The 23,831-nt window shown below is 36.8% G+C and overlaps 1 protein-coding gene across 1 annotated transcript; it reads left to right on the top strand.

The window, feature by feature from the left end:
* LOC115219160 (protein NATD1) lies at window positions 1-21,875 on the top strand. The gene is made up of 3 exons (XM_029789265.2): window positions 1-206; window positions 5,273-5,397; window positions 21,391-21,875. The coding sequence occupies exons 1-3, from the start codon at window positions 59-61 to the stop codon at window positions 21,493-21,495; spliced, it is 378 nt and encodes a 125-aa protein (XP_029645125.1). The 5' UTR covers window positions 1-58; the 3' UTR covers window positions 21,496-21,875.
* Window positions 21,876-23,831: the final 1,956 nt, after the last annotated feature.

Genomic DNA, 23,831 nt, shown 5'->3' with positions numbered 1-23,831 from the left:
TCTACCGACAAATGCATCTGTCTCTGAAACGTAAACAAACGTTCATTTATTCTCAACAATGTCTTTGCTAACTGGACCCCGAATGGTTACACGACTTTTAGCTTCCAGAGCGAAGACTATGGCCGCAGCTTTACCTGACGATTTTACCGTTGTCCATAAACCTAATATGAATAAATTTATAATAGATTTACCGCCACAACCTCCAAGTAAGTGGCTTGTGCCTATAGTAGAAAGGATTATTGTTACTAACGATATGTTTGTTGCTGATGTTGTTTAATCCTGATCAAAGGTGTCCAGCTGTGACCATCCCGTCTTTTTTTCTGTTTCGTCTGTTCTAGAACTCTAGGTACAAGGAAGATATTGTCTGCTGTTTTTCGATCTGGAGCGACCAGTAGGCATTTTCAGGATATGTGTGTATGTTTGCTATAGTTATAATTACAACGTAGTTATTGGGATGACCTTAAGTGGTTTTGTCCGTCGGAGTTTATGGTACTACTTAAGAAGAGTGGTCCCGAGTGCGCGCACTCGCGCATCCGCGCCAGCTAGTCGTGACTAGTCGATCCTACAACGACTACCTAGCAAAGTAAATAAAACGCAAAATAAATAATTTTTTTACATAAAGTAAATAATTTTTTTTTAAAACAGTAAATAAAACGCAAAGGATCGATTAGTCACGACTAGCTAGCTCGAGCATGCGAGTGCGCGCACCGGGACCACTCTTCTTAAGTAGTACCGGAGTTTATAGCTCGCAGAAGTTCAGGGTCATGGAAGTTACCTTCTCGGATATTAATGTTCCTGACGAGTGGAGCCCTTTAGTCCTTCAGTGTTTATGTTGGGGACACCTGCAGCAAGTACCGGCTTTTCATAAGACGTGGAAGCAGTTAAAGTCCGCTTGAAGGTTGTAAGTATCTGAAGATCGGGGTTTAAGATCATAAATGATGTGGTTCGATCATCAGGAGTATCGTGATACCACACAGGACACTGAAACTTTGCAAATCGAGGATAATTGAAAGTAAATGAGCCCACTGCAAAATTACACATCCTTTCAATAACCCATTGTAACGTATCCAAATCTATTACCTTTTGTTACTACGTTCATCTTTATATAATAGTGTAGGTACGCTGCCAGTCGGCCTGCGAGAAATAACCAGATCTAACTCACCACACCACCACAAATCTTTAAGGAAGAGGACAGTGGCTAATGTACATCAGTGGTTCCCAACAAGGGTTTATATGACCCCTCCTCCAGGTACTTCAGTATGATAGAGATCTACTTGGTTGTCTTTGATCCATTCATACTCAAGGATGGCCTGACTTGGTTCTTTGTGATCTGATGAAAAGAAACAAAAATCAATGGAATAAAAATGGAACGCAACTGGTTATTTAGGTAATGGGGTAAAAAAGGATAAATGATAAGGAAAGTAAGTTGATCCCTGACATGAAAATGAAAACTATATATTGTCCAATATGATCTTTACTAATTTAAAAGGGCACTTGGTGATTTGAAGGAAATTTGTCTGCAATTTTTAATAGGTTGAGTGACTGTGCAGAGACCATTGTTCATTGGCCAGAAGTAAACTTGTTTGCTGTTTTACCTCCAGAATAATTACCTCCATATAAGCAAAATGGTAAATTGGGGATCTACAGCAGTATTTTAAGGGTCCGTGAAAAAAATTGCCTTAGATGTATTTATTACAAGAAACAGAATTTTGTCAGAATTTTGTCGAGGTCTGAAAGCGACGAAAATATTTTGATAAATTAAATTTAAATGTTGAAGTGAATCTAACGGTTTTTGTGTGTTTCTCAAATGGCTTATAAACACCTTCCCCGCTGCAATTGTTTTCGTTCCAGCACACGATCTCAGATCAGGTCACTTGCTATGCAAGTACATCTCCGTAGTTATGTTTTTGGCCACTGAAACATGTTCTGTCAGAGAGTGTTGTCATAAACCTACAAAAGTGAATGTGGGAGAAACAAAATAGGGATTTTGAAAGAAGTATCTGTAATGGGGTCCACCAGAGTAAAATAGTTATCAAAGGGGTTCATAAATAAAAAATGGTTGAGAATCACTAACCTAGATATGCTATCTGTGACTGCCACCCCACAGGATAGAACATCTTTGATCATAGTTCTATTTGATCAGGTCAACATGATGCTTAAGAATAAATTAATGCTTGCTATGAAAGTTGCTGCTGTGAATAACAACCTCCATAACAAGCATGGCAAAATAGATGAAGGTGCCTCTACATCTACATTTCAGCTGTGACATTCTCAACCTTTTTGCAGTGTCATCATCATCATCATCAACATCATTTAACACTTGTTTTCTATGCTGGATGGCTTGACAGGAACTGGCAAAACCAGAGGCTGCACCAGGTTCTATTGTCTGTTTTGCCTTGGTTTCTACAGCTGGATACCCTTCCTAACACCAACCACTTTACAGAGTGCGCTTCCTACATGACACCAGCACCAGTGCTGTTTATGTGACACCAGCACCAGTGCTTTTTATATGATACCAGCACCCACACCAATGATTTTTACATGACATCTTAGTTTTAGGATATTCTGCTGTGGTGGGTGGGTCTTGTTGTATACAACAATGCACCACATATCCCAGTTTTCTGTCATCTCCTTTGTAAGGCTCAGTGTTTTGAGATTGGTCTTCAGTACTTTGTCCCATGTCTTTCTGGGTCTCCCTCTTCCATAACTTTCCTTCACTTTAAGTATGTAGGACTATATTCTCTAACATGTCCTTACCTTTTTAAGACAGTAGGGTGTGAGCTGAAGGAAATCTGACTTCTATTTCTAGCAAGTTGAGCAGCCATGTAGAGACACCCATGTCTGTTTGATGAATATGCTGCACAACTTGTAACCATTCATCTCAAATCTTTTTGTCACCTCTTCTGCAAGGCTTACCATATTCTTTCTACTCTTGGCACAAAGCCTGTAATTTTGAGGGGAGTGGCTAGTCAATTACATTGAACTAGTACTTATCTCATTGACTCCAAATGGATGAAAAGCAAAGTCAATCTTGCCAACATCTGACCTCAGAATGTAAAGCCAGAAGAAAGGCTGCTAAATATTTTGTCTGGTGTGATAACATTTCTGCCAGCTTGCCACTTTTACAAGGCTTAGCATATTGTGGTCTGACTTCAGCACTTCTAATTTTCTTCATTAGCTTTCTATTTTTACTTTCACATTCCCTTCCACTATCACCAAATGCTATTTAGAAAGATAGGTTGTATTCCATCTAATGTGACTTTACTCAGAAGGCTATAATATTGTTTGACAGGAACACGGTATAAAGAAATACATGGAACAAGGTGGTAACTTTAAATGTCTTTAATGCCAGCCACAAGCTGAATGATAAATGGAAGTGGTTGGTGGACACTTATCCATATATCTACATGCATCTGCATCAGTTGTATGTTTTCTGTTAACCCTGGTGAGGAAAGCTCACAAATTGCGATATGTTAGAACCAGTGCAGTGTTGTTGGTGCTGTGTAGAGATGTTGATGACCTTGGTGAGAGACATGATGGTGGCGATGAAGATGGAGGTCACTGTAATGTGGTCAGTGGTTCGACCTTAGAAGGTCTGGAACCAACAGACTCTGAGACGAGGAGGAGGTGAGTTTTTATAGCCAATGGTAGGCTCAAATGGAGTTTAGAATAGACTGTCTCATGTGATTTATTTGGAGGCGATGGAGGCAACACTACCCCTGTTGACTTTAATCAGTATTGACATGACCTCTCTTATTATTTTTAATTCAGTGATGAAATATTATCTCCATAAAACAGTTTGTGTGTGTATTGTTTTACTTGTTTCAGTCATTAGACTGTGGCCATGCTGGGGCACCACCTTGAAAAAATTTAGTCAAATGAATCAACATCAGTACTTATTTTTCCAAACCTGGTACTCATTCAATCAGTTTCTTTTGCTGAACCACTAAGTTACAGGGCTGTAAGCACACCATCACCAGTTATCAAGTGATGGTGGGATACAAACACACACACACGCACATACGATGAGTTTCTTTCAGTTTCCATCTACCAAATGCACTCACAACCTGAAGCAATAGTAGAAGACACTTGACCAAGGTGCCATGCAGTGAGACTGAACCTAAAACCATGTGGTTAGAAGCAAGCTTCTTACCACACAGCCACACCTATGTAGGGCTATATATTGTCCAATATGCACTTGGTGATTTGAAGGAAATTTGTCTGCAATTTTTAATAGGTTGAGTGATTGTGCAGAGACCATTCTTCATTGGCCAGAAGTAAACTTGTTTGTTCGCTGTTTTACCTCCAGAATTTCCTCGATCAAATATACCTATAAGAAATAATCCTTTTGTGACCATCCCATCTTTTGTATATCAGGGACTACATTGCTCAATACATCTGTTATTGAAGACAGTGGGACATGATTTGAAAGAGAATTGACTGTTATTTCCAGCATGTTTTTTGACCATGCAGAAACTCCTATGTTGAGGACTAGGACCAACTGACATATATTGATATCACCTTTATATCAAGAAAAATATAGCCAGACAGTTATACACCCAGTAGACCAGAAGATATTTTCACCTGCTAGAAAGCAATTCTCTTTGTTTTTCATTTTCCCCTCTGTCACTGTGTCTGTCTGTCTCAGTCCTTCAGAGAGAAGACAAGTTTGTGTGAGAAGCCATGTAATGCATGTGTTACTTAGGGCTTGTGTGATAGATTGAGAGGGAGAGCTGGCAGTGTTTTAGTTACATACAACGATATACTTAGTTTAGCTCTATTACAATAAGGGTTTGGTTTTGATTTTCCATTTCCTTTTTTATTTGTCAACATTTCTTTAAATTAAAAAAAAAATTCTAAAATAATTATTCAAGTTTTTGCTATAATTTTTCCCTTGTTTCATTTTAATATTTTTCTTATAATTTTTCCATTGTTTCATATAATTTTTCCATTGTTTCATTTTAATATTTTTCTTATAATTTTTCCATTGTTTCATATAATTTTTCCATTGTTTCATTTTAATATTTTTCTTATAATTTTTCTGTTGTTTCATTTGAATATTTTAAAAAATATTTTTCCTTTTCTCTTTAATTCTTAATTTTATTTTTCAATTTCCATTTTCATTTTACAGTTTTCATTTTCATTTTTCAGTTTTCATTTTCATGTCAGGGATCAACTTACTTTCCTTATCATTTATCCTTTTTTACCCCATTACCTAAATAACCAGTTGCATTCCATTTTTATTCCATTGATTTTTGTTTCTTTTCATCAGATCACAAAGAACCAAGTCAGGCCATCCTTGAGTATGAATGGATCAAAGACAACCAAGTAGATCTCTATCATACTGAAGTACCAGACCACTTTCGTGGAAAAGGGATCGCTAAAGTCATAGCTAAAGTATTCTTTCACTTATTGCTTGTTTAGAATTAATATTTGTTTGTTATGTCATCTTTGTCATCACCCTCCCACCACCACCACCATCATTGTCGTCATCCTTTTAACATAAATTTGAGCCAATGAAGTACCAGACCACTTTCGTGGAAAAGGGATCGTTGAAGTCATAGCTAAAGTATTCTTTCACTTATTGCTTGTTTTGAACTAGTTTTCATTTGAATTAATTTTCGTTTGTTGTGTCATTGCATGGGTTGGGCAGGGTTTATTGAGGCAAACTTTCTAAGCTGGAAGCTCTTTCTGTTTGTCAACCTTCACCTGATTCTGAGCAAGGTAACATTTCTCCATAACCAGACATGTTCTCTTGGGATATTGGAAATGAATGATACTGCTTGTATGACTGGGACAATCATTTACAACCATTGAACAATATTAAGAAAAGGAGAGACAAGAACGTGCATGCATGCACACGCACACACACTCACACACACGCACAAACACACACACACATGCGCACACACACACACACACACACACACACACACACAGATATATATTTCATGGTAACTATTGCAATATTTTGTGTTCTAATGCAACGTCTACTTTTAAGGGGTGATAAATATTAACCGCTTCTGTTGCTACTAATTGTTTTGTAATAAGCCCAGTGTGAAGGAGCATGGCTCAGTGGTTAGAGCATCGAGCTTATGATTGTGAGGTTGTGAGTTCAATTCCCGCACCGGGCTGCATGTTGTGTTCTTGAGCAAGACACTTTATTTCACATTACTCCAGTTCACTCAGCTGTAGAAATAAGTTGCGACATCACTGGTGCCAAGCTGTATTGGCCTTTGCCTTTCCCTTGGATAACATCAGTGGTGTGGAGAGGGGAGGCTGGTATGCATAGGTGACTGCTGGCCTTCCACAAACAACCTTGCCCGGACTTGTACCTTGGAGGGTAACTTTCTAGGTGCAATCAATCCCATGGTCATTCATGACCGAAGGGGGTCAAGGAATAAGCCCAATGGCTATTTGTGATATCAGTGCCTATTTAGGTACTGAGATACTTTTTTTTGTGGACTGAGAGGCTGGTTTATTAGAGACCCACTCCATACTTTTTTTTTTAATCAGGAGGAGGTAGTGAGGTTATAGAGCCTTGCTTTGGTTGAGAGCAAATAATATAAATTTGTCCTATTGTAAAAAAGTATATTACTGGTGTATATCACTGGTGTATATCACAGTGTATATCACTGGTGGAGGGATTGCGGCTATTTCCAGCTTTTGGGCATCTACCATTGATAAAGCCAAGGAAGGCTGCAATCACGGCATCTGGTAGTGTTGGCAGTGGTGATAGTAATGGATTATCTCCTGCTAGTGATATAAACAAGAATACTTATACGCACCACAAGTCCATATGAGAGGTTCTCTCATGATAACTCTCACAGTATTCTGTGTTCTAACACAACATCCACTTTTAAGTGGGGATAAATAATATCTTTTGGTATTAATACTGCTTTTGTCACTATAATTTGAACTCAGAATGTAAAGACAGACGAAATGCTGCTAAGCATTTTGCCTGGTGTGCTACCAATTCTACCACCTTAGAGCTGGAAAAAAGATTGGTTTTAAATTTGGCACAAGGCCAGCAATTCTGGGTGGGAAGGTGGGTAAGTCATTTACATTGACCCAGTGCTCAACTGGTACTTATTTTATCAACTTATGAAGGGATGAAAGTCAGTGGTTCCTAAACTTTTTTTTACTCATGGCACACCTTACAAGAAGTCAAAATATTTTGGTGCACTTTTTACATAAATTCTAAAATTTATTCAAAGGGGTTTTATACATATTACCATAGCATAAACTATAAAGTAATATATAGATAATTTGAAATACAGGAAAATTGCATGTACTTACTCTTTATTCAATAAATGAGACAAGATTATTAATGAGAAACATGCGCTTGATGTTTTTTGGAAATGTTTTTAATATTTCTTCTTCGATGCAATGGAGCATCTCTCTTTCTTTGCATTTAACCCTTTTGTTACTGTATTTATTTTGAGATGCTCTGTGTTTCTTTCAATTACTTTAAATATAACAAAGAATTTAGTAAAATAACTTAGTTATCATTTAGCTAGTGTTAGGAACATAAATTGTGACTAAGGTTTGGTGGAAGATTTTAATTCAAAACTTATGAAAACAAGACATTTGTACTAAAGAGCCAGAGGCGGTTTCAGCCAGGTTGGTATCAAAAGGGTTAATGTTATTGTGGATTGAAAATCCCAACTCACATAAATACAATGTGGAAAACAGTATCAAAATGGATAAAGCTTTTTTTGCTACTTAAGGGTATTCTCCTATTATAGCAATCCAAAATGTATCAATAGGTTACTCAGCATACTTGATTTTAAGTCCACAATCACTGGATATAGATGTTAATTCCTCTTCTTCACATATTTTTACGAAGGGATTTTGAACCCAATCATACGCTTCTGTGTTCAATAATGGAAAATAAAAGTTTATTTTTTCTGTGGCTGTATGGTAAGTAGCTTGCTTACCTACCACATAGTTCAGGGTTCAGTCCTACTGTATGGCACGTTGGGCAACTGTCTTCTACTATAGCCTCGAGCTGACCAAAGCCTTGTGAGTGTATTTGGTAGACAGAAACCGAAAGAAGCCTGTCATATACATATATACATATGTATGTGTGTGTATATGTTTGTGTGTCTGTGTTTGTCCCTCCAACATCGCTTGACAACCGATGCTGGTGTGTTTATGTCCCCGTAACTTAGCGGTTCGGCAAAAGATAGAATAAGTACTAGGCTTACAAAGAATAAGTCCTGGGGTCAATTTGCTCGACTAAAGGCCATTTGCTCCAGCATGGCCACAGTCGATTTGCTCTAGCATGCTCCAGCATGGCCACAGTCAAATGACTGAAACAAGTAAAAGAGTAAAAGAGAGATTTATCAAATGTTCAAATACAATAGGAGTCATTTATTTTCTGCAGCTTTTACGTATCAAGGGAAACATTTCAAAGTTACCACCTTCAGCTCTATTTATCCAGATTACAACTTTTTTTTCAAATGAAGCCAGCTTATCTGTCAAAGTGAAAATGTTTTCAACTCTATCTTGCATACTTGTGTTGACACTATTAAGTTATGCAAGTATCTCTGTTAAATATTCCAGCTTGGAAACCCAAAATTCACATTGTAGATATTACAAGAAGTGTTTGTGTTTTTCTTCTTTAAAAAATGCATGCAGTTCCTTCTAGAGTTCATGTATGCGACATAGCACCTTACCTTTTGAGAGCCATCTGACTTGAGTGCGTAGAAGTAAGTGCTTGTGCTGGGAATCCATATCAACACAAATTTGTTCAGATAAGCAACACTCCAACAGCCTACTTTTAACATGCCTTCATTAGATCCTCATTGCCAGTCCAATGAAACCCAAACTTTAAATAGCTATTGTAATATTTATGACTGGGTTGAGCTTTCACATTATCACTACACTTAGTTGTTTTTGAAAAACGTTCACTTTCAGATTCTTAACCATCACTGTTATGTTTCCTCTTAATAAACTTTTCCATTTTGTAGGTAATTTAGTCTGTTAATATGAATTGTCTCACACAAAGAGCACAGAATACTAACAGAGTCAAACTGAGACTGAGACAAGTAACCAATGAGCTGTGAAAAGTGGCAGCGTGTCACATATTATTGGACTCTTTTGAGAACTTTTTCAAAATTAATTGTAAAGATGAAAATTCTCACCACTATATGAGTGAAAAAACTGAAATACAGCCGCAATATGTGAGGATGTATTAAAAGATTTAGTTCAACATTGTATATTCTAGTTCAATAGCTTATTTTTCATATTTATTATTGAAATGAAAACTGCTGAGGATACGGCCAAAATAAACTAAAACAGTCGTGAAGTGAATATGTCCATAAGACGTCAATTTTGAGAACAGATTGATGCTAATCTAGTTCTTATCTTTATAAAATTTCAGATTCAAAATTGAGTAACAATCATACCATAATTAGCCTAAATGAATTGAATGACACAACCACCTCTCATTCTTAGTTTAGAACTTAGTATTTAGTTTTTTGCTACTTTGACATTATATATGAATTTTCTAGTGAACTTCGGTTTGTATTTTTCATATTTTGAAATATGATCTTACTTTTTCAAGGTATACCTAATTACATCTTGTGGTGCACCGGTGCACTGCAGTGCACGGTTTGGGGACCACTGGGCTAACTTAACCTCAGTGGAATTTGAACTAAGATGCCCTTCCTAACACCAACCACTCCGAGAGTGTAGTGGGTGCGGTGGAACGTAAAAGCACCCACTACACTCTCGGAGTGGTTGGCATTAGGAAGGGCATCCAGCTGTAGAAACTCTGCCAGATCAGATTGGAGTCTGGTGCAGATATCTGGTTTGCCAGACCTCAGTCAAATCGTCCAATCCATGCTAGCATGGAAAGCGGACATTAAACGATGAAGATGATGATGAACGTAAAGACGGACAAAATGTTACTAAACATTTTGTCCAATGTGCTACCAGTTCTGTCAGCTTGCCACTTTAAAGCTGGAACAAATATTGCAAGACGTTTTGTCTGTTGCTCCACTGATTCTGTCAATCCAATGCTGTGTAAGAAATCATAACAGATGAGGATACTTTCATACCTACAAGCCTTGCATGTACCAATACATCTAACTACCACATATCTACTTTCTATCCTACTTATCCATCTTCCTCTCACCCTACCTACCTACATAATAACCTACCTATCTATCTACCCACCCATCCACACAAACACCCACCTATCTTCCTATTCACCTACTAACCCAGGGATTCTTGACCATTTTTTATCTATGGACCCCTTTGATTACTATTTTATTCTGGTGCCTCCCCACCCATAGACATTCGATGTTTAAAAACTAATTTTTCTTTTATTCTTTTACTTGTTTCAGTTATTTGACTGTGGCCATGCTGGAGCACCGCCTTTAGTCAAGCAAATCAACCCCAGGACTTATTCTTTGTATGCCTAGTACTTATTCTATCAGTAGCTTTTGCCGAACCGCTTAGTTACGGGGACGTAAACACACCACCATCAGTTGTCAAGCGATGTTGCGGGGACAAACACACACACATACATACATGCATACATATATATATATATATACTTTTACATATATACGACGGGCTTCTTTTAGTTTCTGTCTACCAAATCCACTCACAAGGCTTTGGTCAGCCTGAGGCTATAGTAGAAGACACTTGCCCAAGGTGAACCTGGAATCATGTGGTTGGTAAGCAAGCTACTTACCACACAGCCACTCCTATGCCTATATTTAGTAGAAACTTCTTTCAAAATTCCTATTTTGTTCTCCACACGTTAACCTGTGTAGGTTAAAGAAACCCTTTTCTTGCAATACATACTCATACATCAAAAGAAAAAATTTTTCAGGGGCCCCTAATACACTATTGTTGGTTCTCAATTTACTCCTTTGTTGTGTGGACCCCCCAAAATCTTATATGGACCCCAGTTGAGAACCACAGCACTAACCCATCAACCCACTGAAAAAGAAACCCTAAATGTTGTTGGAAGTGGTGAAGAAGATTATGAGAAAGTGTTGACTAATGATTTGATAAAAGCAACTTTTGTACTTCTTCCTCACCCAAATATAGTGATGGTATCTTTTTTTGTGAAAATATTGTCACATGATTTTAGTGGTGATTCTTGAAATTGATGAGATATGTGTGTTTATGTGTGGTTCTGTGTCATAGCCTACATTTAGATTTATATCTATATCTATCTATATATATAGGGATGTCTATATCTATATCTATCCATCCATCCATCCATCCATCCATCCATCCATCCATCTGTTTGTCTGTCTGTCTCTCTATCCGTCTGTCCATCCATACATAGATACACACATGCACGCACGCACACACACGCATGCATACACACGCACGCACACACACGCATGCACACACACGCACACACACACACACACACACACACACACGTTTTGGATGAGTCTATGGTTACTTTGTTAAATATATATATATGTACTGCACTCTCTATGTTAGTGATTGCAGTGTTGTTAAATTTTCACAAACCATAAGTATGCTTCTTGCTGGAAATTATTCACTGAGGCAAAAGTGCAAGGCCAAAGTGTTGGGTACTCCTCTACAATTACCATCAACAGCTGCAAACTGGAGGTAGTCTTTGTATTTACGTGCTTTGGCTTCACCATCGCAAACAAACTCTCTCTAGAAGTCAACTGATGAATTGTAAAAGAAACCTCAACATAGGCGTAGGAGTGGCTGTCTGGTAAGTAGCTTGCTTACCAACCACAGGTTCTGGGTTCAGTCCCACTGCGTGGCACCTTGGGCAAGTGTCTTCTATTATAGCCTCAGGTCGACCAAAGTCTTGTGAGTGGATCTGGTAGACGGAAACTGAAAAGAAGCCTGTCGTATATATGTATATATATATATGTATGTGTGTATATATATGTTTGTGTGTCTGTGTTTGTCTCCGCCAACATCGCTTGACAACCGATGCTGGTGTGTTTACGTCCCCATAACTTAGCGGTTAGGCAAAAGAGACCGATAGAATAAGTACTAGGCTTACAAAGAATAAGTCCTGGGATCGATTTGCTTGACTAAAGGCAGTGCTCCAGCATGGCCACAGTCAAATGACTGAAATAAGTAAAAGAGTAAAAGAGTATTAGTTAGGCTTGACAAGGAGGGTCTGGGAGAACAGTAAGCTAACAGCATGCATCAAAGTTGTTGTCTATTTTGCCTACTCCTTAGGACACTGCTTTGTGGGCTGTGAGATCTGGAGGACCTGCTTTGGATAAGAGCATAATCATCATCATCATCATCATCTGTCCATGCTAGCATGGGTTGGACAGTTTAACTAGAGCTGGGAAGCTGCACCAGACCCCTGTCTGATTTGGCATGAATTTCCACCTACACTGCCTAAAACAGATTCTAAACATCAAGTGGACTGACTCAATGTCCAACAATGAAGTCCTGGCTCGTGTACAGATACCCAGTGCCTCATCCTAATGCAACAATGATGTTTCCTCTGGCTGGGCCATGTACACCAAATGTCAGATGGGAGGATCCCAAAAGACCTATTGTATGTTATGTTGAACTTGCATTGTGTAAGGTAACATAGTGATGACCCCTGTCTTTGCTTCAAGAGTGACATGAAGTCTCTCTATGTGGACAATGAAAGGTGAAGTGACATTGGTGGTGATCATTCTTCCTGGAAACTGGAAATAGACAAGGGTTTGATGAAGAAAAGCAAATGTCAGAAATGCAACACCTGAACAGGTGCTATTACTGCTGCCATGATTTTTAAATGTTAGGTTTCTATATCTCTATAGTTACAACAAATACTGCTCTGCCAAGACAAAAGCAAAATTTTCCTTACAGGTACAAATCCATGGTCTCACAAGACTAATAAATTCCTGCACTATAAATATATATATCTTTTATCTTTTAATTATTTCAGTCATTAGACTGCAGGCCAAGCTGGAGTTTTGCTTTCAAGAATATTAGTCAAATGAACTGACCTTAGTACTTAGTTTTTTTTAAAGCCTGGTACTTATTCTATCAGTCTCTTTTGCTGTACTACTAAGTTAAAAGGACATAAACAAACCAATACCACCTGTCGAGTGGTGGTGAGGAGGACAAACACAGACACAAAGACTCACATACACGCATGTGCACACACACACACACACATACATACACACACACAATAGGCCTCTTTCAGTTTCTTATTTCTTTAAGGCCCATAAGTGTCTACACACAGAGGGGACAAACAAGGACAGACAAACGGGTTAAGTCAATCATATCGACCCCAGTGCATAACTGGTATGAAATACCTACTTCTTTATTACCCACAAGGGGCTAAACACAGAGGGGACAAACAAGGACAGACATAGATATTAAGTCGATTACATCGACCCCAGTGCGTAACTGGTACTTAATTTATCGACCCCGAAAGGATGAAAGGCAAAGTTGACCTCGGCGGAATTTGAACTCACAACGTAACGCAGACGAAATACCGCTAAGCATTTCACCTGGCGTGCTAACATTTTTGCCAGTTTGCGGCAGTTTCTATCTGTCAAATCCATTCACAAGTTTTTGGTCTACCTGAAGCTTTAATAGTAGACACTTGCCCACAGTGGGATTGAACAGGGAAACTTCCTACTATACAACCATGCCCATGCCTATTTACATACTTACATACATGCATATATATATTTCTCAGCACACATGTGCAGCCACAGGTTGTTATACACTTTGAATTTGATTCTGATCTTAACACTAAAATATGTTTCCCATCCTTGATGGTGTCTGCATGTGACAAAGAGACTGAGAATATTTCCAAATGTAAAAATAGCAGCATGTCAGGCCAATTAAATAATGGTAATTGTCATAACTAACCTATTCAAGGAAACTTGACTGTTAATATCAACGTGGCTGTGGTTTTAAGTAACCAATCAGAAAATATCCTCCAACTTACTGAGGTGAAGGAAGGAATGGGAAAGATAAAGAAAACGTTAGGGAGATGGTAGTGAATTAGAATGTTTGTTGGTAATCCTGTTTTTCGGGTTAGAGAAAGTTATAGATATATCTGCTCCTGTTTTGAAATTTATGTTTTTCTAAAAGATTTCCCACTGTTGTGGTTTGTGTACTTCACTTTTAATAATCACCTATGTCAATCAAAGAACCTGTTTGATATTTCTTTACAATTTTGTTATTCTGGTGAAATCATTTTGTTGAGTTATGCAACCCATTTGTGGTGAATACTGTGTGTATATGAGTGTGTGCTGAGTTTAATGTACATTGAACTTTTACATACACACCATTGTTCATTGCATATCATCCATTATCAGAATTAAAGGCAATTATTAGCCCTAATCTAATGCTGTAAACTGCCATATTCATTTCTGTAAACTTGGCAGAATTAGTGAGCATTGGACAACAGTATCTTGTGGCACATACATATGAGGGAGTAGTTCTTAGTTTTAAGGGTATCGTGAAAAGCTTGGTTGGAGGCCCAAATATCTGAGTTATGGGGACATAAACACACTAGCATTGGTTGTCAAGCGATGATTGGTGGAGCAAACACAGACACACACACTCATGAATACATACACACACACACATATGAACACAGACACACACACACACACACGACTGGCTCTTGTGCCAGTGGCACAAAAAAGCACCCACTACACACTTAGGGTGGTTGGCATTAGGAAGGGCATCCAGCTGTAGAAACACTGCCAGATCAGATTGGAACTTGGTGTAGTTGGTGGCTCTCTAGACCTCAGTTAAACCGTCCGACCCATGCCAGCATAGAAAACAGACGTTAACCAACGATGATGATGATGATGGTGATGATGATATATATATATATATTATATATATATATATATATATATATATATATAAAACGTTAAACCCTCCTTCTTTCCTTCTTTCCTGAGCGTCCAATAATACCATATTTTTTCCATGGCCTCGCGTTGTTGTGTTTTTTTTGTGCTTTCTTGTTTGGATTAACTATATATATATATATATATATATATATATATATATATATATATATATATATATATGTATGTATGTATGACAGGGTTCTTTCAGTTTCCATCTACCAAATCCACTAACAAGGTTTTGGTTGGCCCGAGGCTGTAATAGAAAACACTTGCCCAAGGTGCCACATTGTGTGACTGAACCTGGAACCATGTGATTGAGAAGCAAGCTTCTTACCACACAGCCATGCCTGCACCTATAGAGGAATGTTAAAATTTGTCTCTTTCATTCTGAGCATGTGACACGCATGCACTGAGTCTTTGCACTTTACTCACCAAATGAAGATGATGGGTGATGGTATCATGACAGAATCCCATCTTCTACACCAATACCCTAGTGGATTGGCACTGGTCCTTGTAGATGAGTTCATTCAATTGATTCTTAATGTACTGAAAAGGTTGGCCAGAATATGAAGCGTTGAAGATTATGTGAGGTTGAATTTCTCCTCCTCAAAGCATGAATTCTTTCAGTAATAGCACCTTCTCCGCAGACAACACAAATGTCTCAAGTGGTTCTGACAGCTTTAGAGCTTTGGTTGAAAGCAAAGAGAAACAGATGTTGAAAATGGTTATTTTTCCATCATATGTCTAAAAAAACCATAAAATTTATTCAAATTTCAAGAACAATAAACAAAGGTTGTTTGAATAAAGCTATAAAACCCATAAAACACTACAATGAAAATATTTTCTTGTTAATTCAAATAACATTAAAGAAGCAAATAAATTTATCTGACAACCCAATAAATCCAGATATTGGCTACATATATAGATATAAGTGGTAATAGTTCGAAACATTCAAATATTTGTTCCAGCTGGTTGACTGTGGTCACACTCTAGCTTCTTTTTTTATTCATCACGATTTGGATTAACAGATGTTAAATGATAATGACAATGATAATGATTTTATTTTATATATATAATAAAATATTATATATGATATACATATATCATATATTATATATATATTATATGTTTTATATATATATTATAACAATTGCAGCGTGGAAGGTGTTTATAAGCCATTTAAGAAACACACAAAAGCCGTTTGATTCACTTCAACGGCTTTTGTGTGTTTCTTAAATGGCTTATAAACACATTCCATGCTGCAGTTGTTTTCGTTTCAGCACACGATCTCAGATCAAATTACTTGCTATGCGAGTACATCTCCGTAATATATATTATACTAGCAGTATAACCTGGCCTTGCCCGGGATTAAGTTACGATTATTAAGCTAATCAAGTTCTTTATTTCAAACCAAACTAAGTAATATCGACGTCAAATTTGGGCGAAGTCCATTGAAATTGGTTATATTATATATAACTGTCCTTGGTAGTATAGTGGTAAGTATCCTAGCTTGTCACGCGGGAGACCGGGGTTCAATTCCCCGCCGGGGAGGCATCTTGATTTTGTCCCTGTTACTTAGCGGTTCAGCAAAAGAGACCGATAGAATAAGTACTAGACTTATGAAGAATAAGTCCTGGGGTTGATTTGCTCGACTAAAAGGTGGTGCTCCAGCATGGCCGCAGTCAAATGACTGAAACAAGTAAAAGAGAGTAAAAGACATTATATATATTATATTTAGTATAATATAATATAAATATATATGGGCAACACTTACGAACACACATACACACACGTAAGTACATACACCTATTGCATGTTTTGTGCATGCATACATGTTCATAAACAGAAATGAATGGAAAAAATGCTGTTAAATTTGTAGATTAACACTCGCACGATTTTCACTAAGAAAAAAAATTGGTTTTTTTGCATCCCTGTAACTTTATTTACATCCCTGTAACTTAGCGTTTCAGCAAAAGACACCGATAGAATGGCTACTAGGTTTACAAAGTATAATTCCTGGGGTTGAGTTGTTCAACTAAAGGCGGTGCTCCAGCATGGCTGCAGTCACATGACTGAAACAAGTAAAACAATAAAGAATTATGCCATTTTAATCCCAAGCACAACCGGATATCTCTGCTAGTTTATATATAAAATACTACCATTAGCCATTATTTTTGATGGCACAAGGCCAGCTAATATATATCTATTATATAAAATCCATTCTGTCTGTGTTTGTGTCTTCTAGGATCTCGGGCATCCTCCATCCGATTGCGCTCAAATTTGATATGTAGATACCAATGGTATCAGGGTGTGTATAAGTCTTGAAAAAATTACAAAAATTGATTCCAGGTGAGAATGCGATCGATAAAGCCGTGGGAACGTGCATTTGTATGTGCAAGTACATCAGCTGTTGTGATCGATACTATGCGTATGTGAGAAACATGCATGTGAAGTTTGCGCAAAAAAAGCTGGCTGGCTTGAAATAATGCCACAAAATACAGTATATTTAAGAGACCAAACAAGTAAGATGCAAAAGAGATATTTTCTTCAAACTTGGCATGAAGGAAGGAAAGACTATTTGGTTTCTCAAGAAGTTTTTTTTTTTTTGCCTTAACATCGTTTAACAAAACCAGAAATTTTATTGAAATGAAGGCATGCTTAATTATGGGATGGTCGGACAAGTTGTTTTGAGAAAATTTGGCTTGAATGTTTGACAACTCAGCACTGTCCATTGGATGGAGGGGGTGTGTGTGCCTTTTGCTCGTATATATATATATATATATATATATATATATAAGAAAATAGTAAAGTGTGAAAAAACGACAGAAGGCTTAAATGTTAAAAAATATATATATTTGTGTCAAAATGTCTGGAGAATATTGGAAAAATTTTTTTTCCCTTTCCTTAAAATGACATAATTTAAAAAATTTTTAAAGAAATTACCGGTTTCGCGTGTAGCTTTTCAAATTTCTTGTGACGTTATGTTTATATTGCATGGAATTATCGTTGTTTTTATTTCCAGGAGATTTCTAAATAAGGGGAGGTAGTGAGTGATTTTTTCCGGTGGAAAAAATCACTCACTACCTCCCCTTATTTAGAAATCTCCTGGAAATAAAAACAACGATAATTCCATGCAATATAAACATAACGTCACAAGAAATTTGAAAAGCTACACGCGAAACCGGTAATTTCTTTAAAAATTTTTTAAATTATGTCATTTTAAGGAAAGGGAAAAAAAATTTTTCCAATATTCTCCAGACATTTTGACACAAATATATATATTTTTTAACATTTAAGCCTTCTGTCGTTTTTTCACACTTTACTATTTTCTTATATATTCACCCACGTGCTTTACCAAACAAACTTTCTTATCTATATATATATATATATATATATATATATTCATACACACACACACGCAAACATACATAGAAACAAACAAAAAGAAATCAACCAACTGGTTCACTCATTACCAATGCAATCTGTAAATGGAAAAGTAAAACTATACAAGACTTTTCTCAGCTTTAAAATGTGACGTTTTTGTTATCTGAATTCCAAACATTGAACTTTGTATCTTTGTTAGAAACCAACTCCTTCAGGGGAAGAACTTGAATGATTAAAAACAGAGGAGACATATATACATATACGTATATAGCCATTACACGTATATATTGCAATAAATATCTCTTTCAAGAAGTGAAACCAGTTTGTAATTACGTACTTAGGAAGTTTTAATTATGTATTTTGGGAAATATCTGTTTAGGAGTGTTTAATGATGAATTTTGAAATGATTTGAATGTTAAAATGTACTTTGGAATCCATACTCTTGAAACGATTTGATTGTAGTAAAGAATTTTTTATATGATACAATATTTTGTAATACATAACAATATATTTTGAAATAATTTCATTGAGATAATTTGTGGTTGAATACCTATTGTATTTTGAAATGGTCTTGTAGTAATGATGAACTTTGGAATTAATTAACTGTAATATAAAAGAGATTGCTTATTTTCTTCCTTTTATTATTATTTTTCCAACTTGCATGGGATATTTTTAACATTAGGCATGGTTGTGTGGTAAGGAGCTTGTTTCCTGACCACATGGTTCCCGGTTCAGTCCCTCTGTGTGGCACCTTGAGCAGGTGTTTTTTACTATAGCCCTGGGTTGACCAAAGCCTTGTGAGTGGATTTGGTAAACAGAAATTGAAAGAAGTCTGTTGTATATATATATATATTTGTTGTATATATATGATCATATTTATTGCTAAAAATCAGATAAAAAGAAATTGCCAAATATAATCAAAATAATGAAAACATAGGAATCCAAAATTTCAGGATTGCAGGTCTGGATTCGGCTCAGAATGTTTTTAGTTTACTCATGGAGTCAGCCTGATTCCAAAATAGTATGATATGTTAGCCTAGGAGTAAAGTTGAAAAAGTGTGACACACTGGCACACTAACATCCATGGATAAACTGTATTTCAATTAAAGTGTATTTCATATATGTGTGTGTGTGTGTATTAAAGAAAGCAAAAAATAAAACAAAAATGATAGTGTTCAGTATGCTGGCCACAGAAATTTCTGTCCAGAAAAGTTGTGCATCATCTCCCTCTTTCTCTCCAGGTTCCTCACCAGCATGACTGGAACTCCAATTTTGAGGTACAGTTGATGAAGTGGTAGTCCAGAGGGGTCCAAGGAATTGAGGAATTCTGTGGGAAAATTAACAGCCTCTTCTTGGTCTACAACAATGTCCACAGACTTGTAGGTGTGAAGGTTTCCAGGAAGGCTTCAATGTAGGTTTTCATTCAGTTTCGCAACAAATGTGTTTTTGGGAGCTAATATGGCTCTTTCGCACAGCCAATTCAGGTTTTGGTAGTTTATGTGCAGATCGAGAAAAATAGCAGTTGTAAGGTCTTCCACAGTGTCCACAGGTGTGCCTATGTGTGAGACAGCCATCTCTCCAGCTGCATCAAAGGGAGCTGTACCATCATCGTCGGTGAGAAGTTGCTTGGAGAAGTCGCCCGATAAGTTGTCGCCGAAAAACTGGGCCCTCATGTTTGTTGTAAGAGTTAAATTTGTCACGTCCTGCTACAGGGAAGATAACTTAATGCAAGCCATTACAGCGTTGGCTCTGGTGCATGTCATCATCATTGTTGTTGTCATTTTCATCACTTAACTTCCATTTCATGCTGGCATGGATTGGATGATTCAGTAGGAGTTGGCAGAATAGAGGACTGGACCAAGCTCCAGTGTCTCCTTTGGTGTGGTTTCTTCTGCTAGATACCCTTCCTAATGCCAACCACTTCATAGAGCATACTGGATACTTTTCACATGGCACCAGCACCAGTGAGGTCATCAAGTATATATGTATGTATGTATGTATGTATGTATTCAGTCTGATTATTTCTATGTCCCCGCGCATGATACAGCTTTAAGACATTTATTGGATGGCCGTTGACTCTCAAGAGTTCCTCTGCCCATTGACAGGTTTTGTCTTTCATCCCGCAGGGTGTCCAATAAACACCCTCCTCACCAAGCAAGCTTGGTGGGGTTGCCGGTTTAGTCGCTGAAGACCCAATCATGCAACAGGTTGTACTGGGTTACATGTTACCAGTAGCACTCGATCGCATGATTAAACCATTAGGAGTGAAGGACTCCTAGCCTTTGTTAGGGCATCCTTCTAGGAGATGGTAACTCAGGTAACTGGGATAACTCCGACATAAAACCTGCGGCTCAGTGGTTACCGATGATGTTGACTTGTTCTTCTTTTCGGCTTATGGCTGCTGTTGCTTAGTGAGTGGGATTGACTCAGTGCACAGCCTTTCCTCACTTTAAAATAAAACCTTCTTGCACAGGCATTGCATGATAACAACATTGATTAAGCTTCGTGCAATGGCCATACTCGATAACGAGGGGGCAGCCACCATGTATGTATATATGTATTTATGTATATATGTATGTATGCATGCACGTATGTATGCATACATGCATACATGTATAGCTGTCTGTCTATCTGTTTTTGCTCTTACCTAATCTATTTCAGGATTATGATCTCATGAGAAAAAAGACAGTTCTGAAAGGTGAATTATCATATATAATTGCATCAAGTTGAATCCCTTTTGGCTTTACAACACTCAAACTCACTCTTCCTCTTTTAATCCTCCAATGGATTAGATTCAACAACAGTGTTTTAAATAATCTTTCTCATGCATTTGGTATCTTTTAACTGGCCACTATGTTTTTTATATCATTAATTCTTAGGTGGAACTGTTAGAGTAGTAGACAAAATGCCTTTCAGGATTGTATCCTTTTGTGTTCTGTATTTTAAACCCATCAAGGGTCTTTCTTTTTGATTGGATAAAATAAAATACCAGTCAAGTTCTGTGGATTGCTGGTGCCTCTCTCAAAATTTCTGACCTTGTACTTATGTCTGAAAATGTTCTTATTTAATAAATTTTCTTACTTTGCTTTTTCTTTCAATTTTCTTTTTGACCTATATGTTTCTATCTGTTTTTTTTTTTCTTTATAATTTTCAGGGTGCCCTGGATTATTTTGTTGACAAGAATATTAAAATGGAACTGAGCTGTACATATCTGTCGAAATTTGTCAAAGATACCAATTATAGGTCTTTGGCAGAATAAATTTAAAATGAACTTGGCAGAAAAAAAGAAGAAAATTGTAGAAGGAAACACATTGAAGGCGATTAGTTTTGTCTAGTTTAATTTTATTTTTCCATAAAAAAAATAAAAAAATGTGGGTGAAACCATTTAGGCTTCACTTTAGGCACATTTTTTTTTGTTTGGCAAACTTAGTTAAGAGATAAAATTTCTTAGGTGAAAATATTTTAAAAACAGATCAGACTAGCTTAAAAGAACGTTTAACTAAATAATAATTAAAAACCCTAAGAAATCTGAATCAATGAGGAAACCGCTGCATGAGTTTTCAGCCTGCTAAAAATAGAAGCTAAGTATTCTTCAGATCACACTTGTAATCCTCCATTAATTTCTTAACCAAAACACACGCAAAAATATATCAATGTTGTTTCAGAAAACTGCTTAGCTTTAATTCAGAATTACTCACTAGCAGGGCAAATAAGGAAGGCCCTCAGTCAGTGGTTCTCAACCAGAGTCCATATGATATTTGTAATAAACTACTTATATTTCTACAATGCACAAACTATTTAATAGTTTTTTTTTATACAAGTGTCTGTGTAATAAGAAGTTTGCTTCCCAACCACATGGTTCCGGGTTCAGTCCCACTGTGTGGCACCTTGGGCAAGTGTTGTCTACTATAACCCCAGGCCAACCAAAGCCTTATTAGTGGATGTGAACTTGGAAGATGGAAACTGAAAGAAGCCCATCATATAAATGTGTGTGTGTTTGTGTGTCTATCCGTCCTCCCACCATCACTTGATAACTGGTGTTAGTGTGTTTACGTCCCTGTAATTTAGCAGTTCAGCAAAGAGACCAACAGAATAAGTACTAGGCTTACAATGAATAAGAAGGTCCTGGGATTGATTTGTTCAACTAAAGGCAGTGCTCCAGCATGGCCACAGTCAAATGACTGAAACAAGTAAAAGAGTAATTCTTAATATTTAATCATAAAAATATAACAGGAGTTTTTAGATGTTGAATGAATATGAGAGTCTCCCAACCTTGGGTAAAATAGGAACGAAATGGGTTCATAGGTAAAAAAGGGTTGAGAACTACTGCTCTAAGTGTCCTCTGAACTGCTAAAAATAACTGCTAGATCCTCTTCACATACTACTGTTTTTAAAACAGGAAGGGCATGTTAAATAATGATAATGCAACCTTAGAAAGGATACTATGTTTGAATAACTGAATAGAAAACAAAATAGTTATAGTTTGATTGCTTTTGATCAAGATTGATCTGGGGGCTAAACAACAACATAACTAAAAGTATAAAAAACCCCTTCCCATGAGGTTATCTCTATATATATTTAAAACTGAGAATGTGTGTCTGTCTGTCTGTGTGTTTCCCTAAAACTTGAGAACTACACAACCAATTTCATTCAAATTTTACACATGCCTTACTTAGGGTCCATGTAGTTTCATGGGCAAAAAAAATATTCAACTTCTTGCCTAGGGCGGTGAGCCCATAGCAATATCATATCTTCTCCACTACTTCAGTATTACGTGTTAAAAGTGAAACAAAAACATTTCTCTATTTTATGTCAGATACTTTCACTTTAACAATAAAAATTAGAGATAATAATAACAATTGAATTATATGTAGTAAGTAATAATTAAAATCAAACTAAAGTATAATATAATCGTACCATAACAAAAGTAAAAATAGCAATTGGTATAAAATTGCATCAATGACTTGAACTTGAATAAGTGGTTTCACATGAATGGGAATAAATTAAATTAAATCAACTGCATACTGCTTTTTGATTCACCGTAAGGTTTGTTGTTATTATTATTGTTTAACTATTGTTATCACGTTTGTTGGTTCCTTGTAAGGGAAACATTGTTGTGTTGCATTTGTTAAATAATTGTAAACTGTAACCCTCCCCCTTTGGGAGAAGGAGCTTTGGTTATTGTTTAAAAATTGAATTGTGTCCTGTTTGGAGAAATTGACAATATTTCCACCGTTTACACGGAAGCATTTTTGTTAGAATGCCTTCGATAGAAGAAAGTCCAAAAATGAATTTCGCTGCAGCCGTCGGCAGGCGTGGACTCATTAAAATTAAAATGGAAGAAATACAAACCTATTTCGCATTGATCACCGACAAAGACAGTGAATCTAGGATAACACCACCAAACGAAATAAAAAATTAAATTAAAGAAAAGACTATTGTCTATAAAGTATACAATGTAGAGAAAAAAAAAGATTTGAACACCTGGAGGAAAGCACTATCGAAAAGTGTCTTGGTGCGACTATGAAAGATATCTAACCAGAGGCGGTAAATTCGCCACAATAAAAGCAAGGTTTGAGTCAATGGAGTGTGCAA

The sequence above is a fragment of the Octopus sinensis genome, linkage group LG14, assembly GCF_006345805.1.
Source record: "Octopus sinensis linkage group LG14, ASM634580v1, whole genome shotgun sequence".
NCBI lineage: Eukaryota > Metazoa > Mollusca > Cephalopoda > Octopoda > Octopodidae > Octopus > Octopus sinensis.
This window is presented reverse-complemented; position numbering and strand designations above follow the sequence as displayed.